Source organism: Trichosurus vulpecula, chromosome 1, assembly GCF_011100635.1.
Source record: "Trichosurus vulpecula isolate mTriVul1 chromosome 1, mTriVul1.pri, whole genome shotgun sequence".
Taxonomy (NCBI): Eukaryota; Metazoa; Chordata; class Mammalia; order Diprotodontia; family Phalangeridae; genus Trichosurus; species Trichosurus vulpecula.
In genome coordinates, this window is record NC_050573.1 from 450,977,434 (window position 1) to 450,989,580 (window position 12,147).

The 12,147-nt window shown below is 37.8% G+C and overlaps 1 protein-coding gene across 2 annotated transcripts in view; it reads left to right on the top strand.

Moving 5' to 3' along the window:
• VCAN (versican) overlaps positions 1-12,147 on the top strand; it is a 135,034-nt gene that overhangs the window by 17,748 nt on the left and 105,139 nt on the right. For both annotated transcript variants that reach the window (XM_036765059.1, XM_036765057.1), the window contains exons 3-5: positions 2,928-3,305; positions 8,791-8,965; positions 11,506-11,633. In XM_036765059.1, the coding sequence (XP_036620954.1) occupies positions 2,928-3,305; positions 8,791-8,965; positions 11,506-11,633 (681 nt within the window). The remainder of the gene's footprint in view (positions 1-2,927; positions 3,306-8,790; positions 8,966-11,505; positions 11,634-12,147) is intronic.

The window sequence follows — 12,147 nt, forward strand, 5'->3', positions numbered from 1 at the left end:
TTTATACCAATATACTTTTCCAAACTGAAGTTTCTGCAATTTATATTTTCTTATTATTTAAAATGAACAGAACTGTGATCTTGTATGTGTTTTTGGTTAGGAAAGAAGGAATTTCATTGGGTACCTGAAATATCACCAGAAAATATTCTAATAAAAATTATTAACATTGAGAAGTTCCTGTTAGTGAGTTTTCTTCCTACATCAAACTTTATAGGAGAAAGAATTCCAGGACTAACATTTGTAGAAACAAATAGACAAGTTATCAGTTGTTACTTGTAGCAAAAGAGAAACGAAAAACATACTTGGTCTGTCATTTTACTAAATACTAAAGTTTATAATATCTGAAATTTATACAAGACCTCATATACATTATTTTATTTGCATCCCACAATAACCCTGTGAGATAGGCGCTATAGATAATTATAGCCATTTTTAAGATGAGGAAACTGAGTCTTAAAAACCACTTGCCCATGGTCAAATAGCTAGTAAGTGTCAGAAGTGGGACTTGAACCTAGGTTTTCCTACCAAATGCCTAACACTGTATATACCCTTGTAAATGTCCATTCTATAGATCCAAATTCTCACACACACAAAGAATGAAGACAGAATGTCAACAATTGATGGATATGACCACTACCCAGACATTTCTTAAAGATTTGTTGGGCTACAGCTACTCTTTTAGAAGAGAAACTATGTTTGTATTATGTTTGCATAGTGAATTTAGGGACATCAGTTTTATTTCATAGTGAAAAAAAGGATTGACCTCACTGATGAAAAAAAGTCTGAAAAGAAATACCTGATTTCTAATGTAAAGAGCATGATTTCTAATCACAGTAGTTTTTTAAAGAGCAGTTGGTAAGAAAACACTGAAGTTTTAACTTTGGAGCACGAAATTCATTTGGAAAAGTATGTCTGATTTTGGGTAGAAAGTATGGTTGACATGGTCACCACATAGAACGATGTCATTGAAGCACTGTTAGAGAACGACTTGCTCCAATGTCCCATTCACAAAATTGTCCTCGTTAATATAAAAATAGCTGAATCTATTAGTCTCTTTTGAAACGAACTTTAAGGAAGACTAAGTTTGAAATGAATGGTCCTCAAATCAAAAAAAGTACTTTGCATAAATTGAATGGGCCATTACAAAATGGAAATGTTTCCAAAGGATTACACTTCAACAATTTCAAGCATTTTAACTTGTATTTCTCAAGCCAACAGTAAATAGCATATATTTTAAAGTTTATATTAAATCAGTGATTTTCCTCAGATGAATCTTATATTTGCGAGCCCCTAAATTCTGATAATTTTGGGATGAACATGTTCCTTAGGGATAATTTTAATTTTGGGGGTAGGAAGCAATATTTTCAATTTAATTCAATAAACGTATTAAATGCCTAATATGTTAAAGTGGCTGCCCTAGGTGCTGGGGATACAAAGAAAGTCCCTTACTTAAAGGACTTTATATTGAACAGGGTTTACATTCAACCAGCAGGTTTTTTTATGCGGAATGAAACATGGTGAAGGTAGTATCTTTATCAAGCTGATAAGTGATATGAACTCATTGGGAGTGTGGTACAGAGAGAGGAAAAGCCCTGATTTGGAGTCAGAAGACCTCAGTTCATATGCTGATCCTGAAACTTTATACTCATGGGACTTTAACCAAGTGATTAAGTTCTGATTACCAGAGTGTCTATTCTAACATATAGTAAGGACTCAATACATTCATTTTCATTCATTCTGTGACCCTCACTTCCCTCGTTTGTAAAACATCAGGTTGGATTAGATGACCTCTAAGGTTTCCTATCACTAGAAAATGATGAAATAACCTAAAGACCAAATTTACTTTGATGTATAGAATCTGACCTAGCCTTTAGTCAACAATGTTATTAGAAAACACTTTTGACGACTAATATTTGCTAGGCTACCCCTGACGAATTGACTGAATTCATTCCTCAGATTACTGCAATGAACAGTAGAGATAAGATTGCTAGTAGGGATTTTTTTTCCACTGACAAAAACTACTATTCTCCAGATTTTATGTCAAAACAGACTACAAGAACAGTGAAATAACAGGGATTTGAAAAGTTGCATATAACAGAACTCATTCGATACATTGCAAATTAAAGTTATGGAGACTAAGAATTTTGAACAGAAATTCATTCTCTACATGCTGATCTTAGAAAAGTCAGATAACCAGAAGCCAATTTCCCCCAAGGAGATAACTGAGTGGCAGCATCTTACTGCAAAGTGATTACAGCTGGACTTGCAATGATGCCAAAAGCACGAGCCAAAAAAGGATATTCAAACTTTGCATTTCCCCTTGTTCCAGCTTACTGACATGGTTCATTTTACTTTATCCTCATTTCTCCCAGTGCCTTTATCATGTCAAAGTTGCTATGATCAAATATTTCAATTTCTTTAAATTTCTTGACATCTTTTCTTTCTCTACTACTCTTGTCTAAAGCTTTTCATCTGACCCTTCCCGTCTTGACGTTAGGCTTGCTGCAACCCTCTTATATCCTCTAGTTGCAAGGTCCTTTGTGGCTTCAAGAACTGAATAGTTTATTTTTACTGCATTTGGCTTATTTTACTTTTTATTACTTAAATTTTTTTCACAGCTAGTTTGAGTCCTTAATAAACCTTCAAAAATACATCTTATTTCTATACTCAATAAAATGAATGTAGTCATTACTCTTACAATGTATCATTGAGTCCTAGCCTGTTTTGCATACATATTATTTCCATCATAATTATTCACTATATTTAAAACTGTTAGCGTGTAGCTTTACCCATAATGATGTGTTGTTTTTTTCTTTTCTCTTATGTTAGTGGGGAAGTCTTTTGTGCTTTTAACTACATTTGTGTGGAATTCAATTTGATTGTCATTTCTAACATCCATAACATGGTTCTCTCTCTCTTTATTCTAGTCAAAGTGGAGAAAAGTCCTCCTGTAAAGGGATTCCTTTCTGGAAAAGTCAGCCTACCTTGCCACTTTTCAACCATGCCCACCTTACCACCCAGTTACAATACCACAAGTGAATTTCTTCGCATCAAATGGTCGAAGATTGAAGAGGATAAAAGTGGAAAAGATTTGAAAGAAACTACTGTTCTTGTGGCCCAAAATGGGAATATCAAGATTGGTCAGGGCTACAAAGGGAGAGTGTCGGTCCCTACCCATCCAGAGGATGTGGGAGATGCTTCACTTACCATGGTCAAATTGCTTGCAAGTGATGCAGGTCTTTACCGCTGTGATGTCATGTATGGAATTGAAGACACACAAGACACTGTGTCATTGGCAGTGGATGGTAAGGTTATCTTGCAATGTTGAGGCATTTTTTAATGAAATGTACATGTTAACAGCATTGCAAATTAGTACTTTAAATTAACTATCTTATTCTAGGATCACTCTGGTGATAACCAGAAAAGAACTAAACCTAACATTCTTCTCTAGTTATAAATTGCTACTTATTCTAGGTAACTGGGCAAGTAATCCTTCTTCCTTTCTTCTTCCTTCCTTCCTTCCTTTCCTTCTGTCTTCTTCCTTCCCTACCTAACTTCTTTCTTTCCTTCCTTCCTTCCTTCCTTCCTTCCTTCCTTCCTTCCTTCCTTCCTTCCTTCCTTCCTTCTTTCCTTCCTTCCTTCCTTCTTTCCTTCCTTCCTTCCTTCCTTCCTTCCTTCCTTCCTTCCTTCCTTCCTTCCTTCTTTCCTTCCTTCTTTCCTTCCATCCTTCTTCCCTCCCTCCCTTCCTCTCTTCCTTACTTTCTCTCTCCCTCCCTTCCTTCCTTCTTTCCTTCCATCCTTCTTCCCTCCCTCCCTTCCTTACTTTCTCCCTCCCTTTCTTTTTTCCTTCCTTCCTTCCCTCCCTGCCTCCTTCCTTTCTTTTTTTCTGTTCCTCATGTCTCTTCTAAAATCATTTTATAGCTATGGTTTGGAATTAAGCAATTTCAGCTGTATCTCACCTAGACAAAACAATGTCAATATTAATTATACCAATAGTGAATTAATATCCATTATTGCTCATTAATAAAACAATATTTTATTTTATAATGACATAATGATAATAGCTTCCATTTACTGAGAGTAAGGGCATTGTAGTTCAGTATGCTGAACTTGAATTCATCAGACCTGAATTTGAACCCCGGTTCTGTCACTTACTACCCGTATGACTTTGGGCCAGACCCATCAGTTCTCATCTATGAAGTGAGGAAATTGAGTCAGATAAATTCTAGACTAACTCTAGATGATTCCTAGAAGCTCTGGACCTGTGATCCTAAGATCTTATGTTATATGGGAAAACAAGTAGGGCTGTCTAAAATGCAGCCCTCAGTGCGATTTATGGCCTGCCTACAAGCATAGAAATTTACATAAATACTTTAGTAAAGGAAGCTGAGCCACCACAGAGTTCTCACTAAAATGACAAATCAAAATATATTGTCTATTGTTTCAATAGAAACCTAAGTTTGGACAACCCTGGTATAAAGGACAGAGCACATTCTTGCAATCAAAAAGATCTGACTTTGAACCCTATCTTTGCCACTTATTAGCTTTGTGATGCTGTACAAAATCAGCTAAATGCAACTTTATAAAACTCTTAAAGACTAAATTTTTCTGGGGTTGTGATCTCTGGGGATGGGGAGTTCACTCTCCCATGGCAAAACAATTATAGGTCCTTGACACACATTTACACATTACTGCAAGATGACAACAATAATAGAATTGCCCTTGCTAGATTGTTGTGGGGATCAAATGTTGTAAATGGCTTCGCAAACTTAAAAGTGCAAATACATTGGATCTTCTACATAATGCTGCTATGTATTCTCCCATTTGATTTTCACTATAATCCTTACTAAATGCTGCAGTGTCTAGCGCTGTGCCTCACACGTAGCAGAAGCTCAATAAGTATTGAACTTGAATTATATAAAAATAGCTGCAGAGCAGAAGGAAGAAAATGTCTGAAAAGGTTAATTTGTTAATCGTTCCTTCTTGTGTCTCTCAAAGGGAAATTTCTCCCTTACCCAGCCATGGTTTGTATATGATTTAAATATTTAAATTAATAAACCAAATAGAAATAATTCAATTTATTGGGTCTGTGCTGAACGACACAGCTCTTAGAAACAGAAGATTTTGGCAAATTATACCTAGAATTGTAATGCTGTGGCAGGTTGCAGCAGATTAATTTTCTTCCAACTATCAGTTTTCTTATAAAATATTTAACTTTCAGAAATATATAGGGGGTATTTATTAAAACTCTTTCTTGTGTTGCCAGAAAGGAAATACTTTGCATTTCAGATGCAGAAAAATATCTTCCTGCACATCCTTTGGCCTACAGATTCAGTTGCTTCCTTCCATAATTCGGTTTTTGAGATTGCCAAAAGCTTGCCAAAAAACTGAGGCCTTTTCTAATCTATTTGCCAGTTAGTGTTTACTCCCAAATTAATCTCAAGGTAGTTGTTTTTTGCTTTATTTTGTTTTGCACAAAGAACAATCTCAAAAGAAGTTTTTGAGCATTAAAAAGCAAACAATGGATTTGTCTCTTTCCCTTCTGAAACAATGAAAATCTTGTGCTTAATCTCTTTAGCCCCATGGGGTCTCGTAATTATTCCAGCCATGGCAGAGCCCTAAACATACTAATGTATTCCCCACTCATCACATAGACCCCTTTTTTGTCTACTTAATCATCACTGGCACATGAGTTCTAAATGCAAATACGTCAAATCTTAATTTTTAGGTCAGAATGAGGAGAATACAGAATTGCTTAAATTCTTTCTGAGGCCTTAAAATGACTGTAGACCATGTACTGAAATCTTAAAAACAAAAACTTCTCAACAAATAAGAGTGATGTGAATTTTTTGGGGTGCAGATTGATTAGAGACGTTTATCTTCTATGTGTCAATTTATGCAAGGTCATGAGATAGGAAACATCAGCAGGAAGAAAAGTTCATAATGACAAATGCATTCATGAATTGGGGATGGTCTAACCGGAAAGTTAATTTTGGCCACAAAGTACTCTCCTTTTTGCCTATGCAAAGACTTTTTCCTTCTGGGACTGGTCGCTGGAGCTTATCATTGGAAATATAATGTTACATCAGGTTAGCTGCTTATTGGAATCACACTGTCACAGACCATAGATTTAGAGTAGGGCAAAATTGATGATGTTATTAAAAGAGCAAAAATACTATAAACAAGCAGGCCTAAAGGCGGAGAGCCTCATAGTCTTCCAAACTATTTCATAAGAGAGAAGAGAAGGAAAAATGGTTAGAATTAGAGAGGGTTCAGAGAGAACTATAAAAACAAACCTGGGTAATTCTAGGAAGCTTTGATGAATTTCTAAGATTAGAAGGTAAAGATTGAGTGCCTCAATGCCAACTGTCCTGAGAAACCAAAACAATGGATACAGAAGGTACAGGTACCCTGTACTAAATAATTGCCGCCTCTGTCTAACCAACATCTGGATGCCAGATTGTCAGAAGCAGACCACTTCTAGGTCCTTGGGAATCCCTAGAAATTGGTAGCTGGGGTAGAGAAGTATGAAGTGACCCATCATCCTAATAAATAAATAGTAACTCCAGCAGTAGATGGCTCAGTAGACAGAATGCTGAGCCTAAACTCAGGAAGACCTGAGTTCAAATGTGACCTCAGACACTTGCTGGCTTGTATGACCTTGGGCAAGTCACTTCTGTTTGCTTTAATCTACCGGAGAAAGAAATGGAAAACCACTCTAGTATCTTTGCCAAGAAAACCTCATGGACAGTATGGTCCATGGGGTCATAAAGAATCAGACACAACTGAACAACTCAACCCTGGCAGGGCAAAATGACTGCTGATGGAATCTTGTCTGCTTTAAATTCTAATTGCCTCCAGATCCTAATCCCTGTGGATTGCTCAGCATCAGGGAGCAGTCATGTGGAAAGAAGGATAAGAAAATGTAAAAGAAATCAACATTTCTATGCCTGGTTGCCTACTTTAATTCTTCACTGCTAGGTTCTGGGTAGGGGTTCTTAAGATGTTCGCACAAAGATTATAGATCTAGAACTGAACTGGGGGGACATATACCTCATGACCTTCCCAGTACCCCTTCCACACCATTAGTGAATGATCTGTTAATGTGCCATGTTGACCCATCTTATTTGGGAGGCTGCTTGACAACCTTGGTTTTTTGTCTTTTCTTCTTTTTAAGTGTTGTCTTGTGCTTGAGAGTTGGTGTGGCATAATGGATAGAGAGCTGGCCACAAGGACCTGGGTTCAAATTTCTCTGGGTGTGTCTCTGTATGTGTTTTTCATACACACAGACAGGCTGTGTGACCCTAGGTAAATTACTTAACCTCTCAGTGCTCCAGGCAAATTTCTGAGAGTATAAATTGGAGGGAAAGTGTCAATTTGCAATGGTTGAGGGAGTTTTCCTCTGGTCTAATCCCTAATCCTATCTCTCATGCCTTGTGCTTGACAGAAATTAAAATGATGAGGTATCATATCATAGTTACTATCTAAATAACTATCCAGACATCAGCTCTGAAAAATGGCTTGACAGGGTCTGAGTGACAAGTTAGGGAAAACCAAGTCGAGGTCAATCCAACAACTGGCATTTATTAAATCCCTACTATGTGCCAGTTTACGTGGGCAATAATAATGGATTGCTTTAGTTAAGGGCGAAAAAGTATGGCCTGTGTTGTAGTCATCTTGTGAGATGGTAGTCATACTTTTAACCTATTTCTTTGAAGAATGTTGTGAAGTTGAAGACTTATAGATGCCAACTTGCTCCTCTGTATAGGTTAACTCTTCATTGGTGGCAGACATATAGTATATATCTCAGTTTTGTCTATCATACCTGTATTCTCATGGAGGAGAAGGAATACATATTGTTCAAGAAACTGCTCAGTATGGGCATTTCATACCCATTTGCCAAGTCAGCTCTTAGCAAACATATGAAGTGTTGTAGGCAAAAAAACATCCCTACTCTCATGGAGTTCCCAGTCTCGTGCGGGAGACAATATTTAAATAGCTGTGTACAAGCAAGCTATATAAACTGGATATAGGAAAGGGAAGCCACTAAAAAGCAAAGATATTGGGAAAGGCTTCCTGTTGAAGGCAGGATTGTAATGGGGACTTGAAGGAAGCCAGGGAAGCAGAAATGAGCAAGGGGAACATTCCAGGCATGGGGAAACAGTCAGAGAAGATGCCTAGAATTGGGAAATGGAGTGCCTTGTTTGAGGAACAGCAGGGACGCTGATGTTATTGGATCACAGCGTATGGGGTAGGGGTAGGAAGACTGGAAAGGTTGGGAGAGGTGAGTTGTGAAGAGCTTTAAAAGCCAAACAGAGAAAGTGAGGCAGACAGACATCAAATGACTTACCCAGATTCACACAGCTAGGAAGTATTGAGGCTAGATTTGAACTTAGGTCTTCCTGACTCCAGGCCCATACTTCATCCGTTGTACTACCTAGTTGCTTCATGTTTACACTTCAAAAGATTGTGCCTGGAGACAACAGGACTTAAACCAAAGGACTAAATCTTTAATGATGGACTTGTAGTGACGGTGGCATTTGGGAATGTTAAATTATGCCATTAGTAGGTAATTTCTAATGTATGAGGCTGGCTCAGCCCATCTGTGACCTTGCTTTGTTTTTTAACTAGGTTTATCTAAGCACAAGAAATTAAAGTGATGAGGCCATCACATTATGATCACTATCTAATTAGATACAAGCATATTACCCCAATGAGAAATTTAACATATGATGGTGAGAAACTTTAGCACAGCCTTAACCACTTGATGGTGTTCTACTCTCTTTACAGGGGTTGTTTTTCATTATCGAGCTGCAACCAGCAGGTATACTCTGAATTTTGAGAAGGCTCAGCAAGCTTGCTTGGATAATGGTGCTGTAATAGCAAACCCTGACCAACTAAAAGCTGCATATGAAGATGGATTTGAGCAATGTGATGCAGGCTGGTTGTCTGACCAAACTGTGAGGTGAGAAATCCAATGTAGACAGTCCAGACTTCAATTATCCAGACATCTCCTGGCTCTTTCTCTCTCTTTCTTCTTCTCCTTCTTCCTCTCTCTTTTCCTCTCTCTCTCTCTCTCTCTCTCTCTCTCTCTCTCTCTCTCTCTCTCTCTCTCTTTGACTTTAGTTCTTGGTGAAATTTTAGAGTATATTTTAAAGGGATGACAAGTGAATATTTGGAATGCAAAACAGTGTTTGCAAGGTATCAGCATAGTTTCATCAAGAACACATTGTTCTAGATGAAACTCATTTCCTTTTTCTACAGGTTTATTAAAATAACAGATTTAGAGAATGTTGCTGATATAGTTTATTTTGGTTTTAACAAAGCATTAGATACAGTCTTGCACATTATTTTTGTGCAAAAGATGGGGGATGTGGGCTAGATGATAGATTCAGGACAGTGATAATAGTTATTAAAACTCAACACTAAAAGAGATCTTCTCTGATTGACTTTGGTATGTGTGCTTAACCTTGCTCTGATGTTTTATTTTGTTTTAAATTATTGAGTTGTATAAAGGCAGAGATGGTATGCTTATAAAACATACTGGTAGCACAAAACTGGGAGGAATAGCTAATAGGCAGAAGACAGAGAACATTTTTTATTTTATTTTTTCAAAAAATGTAAATTTTTTATTTTCAATTCTAAATTCTCTCCCTCCAAACCCCTCCTCCACACTTGAGAAGACAAGAAATACAATGTCCATTATACATTTGAAATCATGTAGAACATTTACACATTACCCACAATGCAAAAAAGCAAGAAAAATAAAGTGAAAAACAATGTGCTTCAATCTTCACTCAGAGTTCATCAGTTCTCTCTCTGGAGGTGGATAGCATTTTTCATCATGAGTCTCTTGGAATTGTCATGGATCATTATATTGATCAGAGTAGCTGAGTCTTTCACAGCTGATTATTGCTATGATATTGTTCTCCTAGTCACTTTATATCAGCTCATATGAGAGAGCCAAGATTTAAAAAGGGTAGGCCAGGATATTAAGCATTGTAAAATCTTACACTTGACTTCAAAAAAATCAACTTCATTATACAAGATGGAGGAGACATAGCTGGACAGCAGTTTGCTGGAAAAAGATCAGAGATTTTTTGGTAAGCTGCAAGCTCAATCAGTTAACAGTGTGACATGGCAGCCAAGAAACCTAGTGCAAACTTAGCAAAGTATAGGGATAAGGGGGTGATCATCCCATTGAATTTTGCCCTAGTTAGAAACCACTTAGAATTTTTTTCAGTCCTGGATGCCACAGTTTAGGAAAGACCCGGAGAAGCTGGATGGCAACCAAGATGGGAAAAGGTTTCAAGTTCATGCCACATGATGATCACCTGAAGTAATTGGTGACATTGAACTTGGGAAAGAGAAGACTGGGGCGGGGCAGGACATGACCATAAACTTGAAGTATTTCAGTAGTGAAAATATGTTAGTGATGAAGCATTATCATATGGAAGAAGGATGTAGTAGCAATTAGATTTGAAGATCTTTCCCACCCACTAATAGGCCATGTGACCTACTTACATCACAGGAAGCCTAAGACACATGTGGTGGGAGGAGCTTCCTGACAGGAAAAGAAAGTTATGTCACAGGAAATTCTGAGAGAGAGAGAGAGAGAGAGAGAGAGAGATATTATGGCTACTAATGGCTGCTAATGGCCACCCTCATGATTGTTAGAACTGAACAGACTGACTTAGCTGTCCTGTGAATTTGTTTTGGGGAATACCCCAGCAGGGGGTCAGAGAGGCTTTGGGGTGGTGAGACTCCAGGCTGTTATATGGTATTTTAAGTTCCTTGCTGTTATGATAAAGTGGGCTGACTGGCTGTGGGAGCTTAACATTTGGTTGTGGGATATAGTTCTCTGGTGTCTGAATAAATGGTTTACTTCTTCTACCTTCTATGTGGTGAGTCTCGTATACTTTGCAATACAGAACTACATAGGCATTTTGACAATTATCATTTACGTTGTTATTATTGCCTTACTGTTTAAAGGGATTAGGCTTATTCTTTTTGGCCTAAAAAAGCAGAACTCAAAGCAAAGGGCAGAAGAAGCAAAGAGGCAACTTTGGTTTGATGTAAAAAAAAATTCCTAATAATTCAAGCTTTCCCAAAGTGAAATGCTTGCCTCAGAAGGTAGCAGTTTCTCCCCTCTTTAAGAGTCTTTAAGTAAGAGTTTCATGGTCATTTCTTAGGCAGCTTATAGTTTTTTTAATAGATTGGAGTAGATGGCCCCTGAGGTCTTTCCAGACCCCAAAATTCTGTGACTGAAAGAATCCGTTTACTCATTTAAGAAGAAATTAGCTAGCAGATTTAGAGCTGGAAGAAAACTTCAATCTCTTCTGGCCCAACCCCCTCATTTTTACATATAAGGAAACTAAAAGCTGGAGAGGCTAGTGACTTGCCCAACACCACAAGTAATAAATGGTAGACCCACAAGTCCTCTGGCTCTGTACCTCTGTGCACTTTACCATGCTACCTCGACTTACCATGATTATCTTCTTTCAGATATCCCATCAGAGCACCCCGAGCTGGCTGTTATGGAGATATGATGGGAAAAGAAGGAGTCAGAACATATGGCTTCCGTGCTCCTCATGAAACTTATGACGTATATTGTTATGTGGATCATTTGGAAGGTAAGCATCCTCAAGTTTCTGTAGCTCTCTGAAAGCTAACAATATTGATGAAAACTTGGCATGACAATGGAATCCCAACAGATCTGCTCTTTCACTATGCAGAACCGGGAAGAGCATCTAGTTGAAAACAACCCTATGGTTATGTGGTTTAATTGGCTTCAATTAACGTTGAAGCTGGAGGAAAGAAACCTAAAAATGGCCAGTCAGGTTTGGGATTTCTATACTTAGGGGCAGTTCTTTCTGCAAAGCTTTTCTTGGATAATTTCCAATGTGCATTTAGAATGTCCTGTGCAGAAGGCTATAATAGCCCTAGAGAGGAAAGTTGGCATCTACCACACCCACAACTTCAGGTAAAAAATTAAGTGATGTCAAGTTACCCTTCAGACCCAACACTGAGATTTGCAGCAGAAGAATAGAATCATAGAGGTTAGAAGAAACCTTATAGGTCATCTAGTTTTACAGATGAGAGATCCACTCATTTTACAGAGGAGAAAACTGTAGTTTGGAGAGGTCC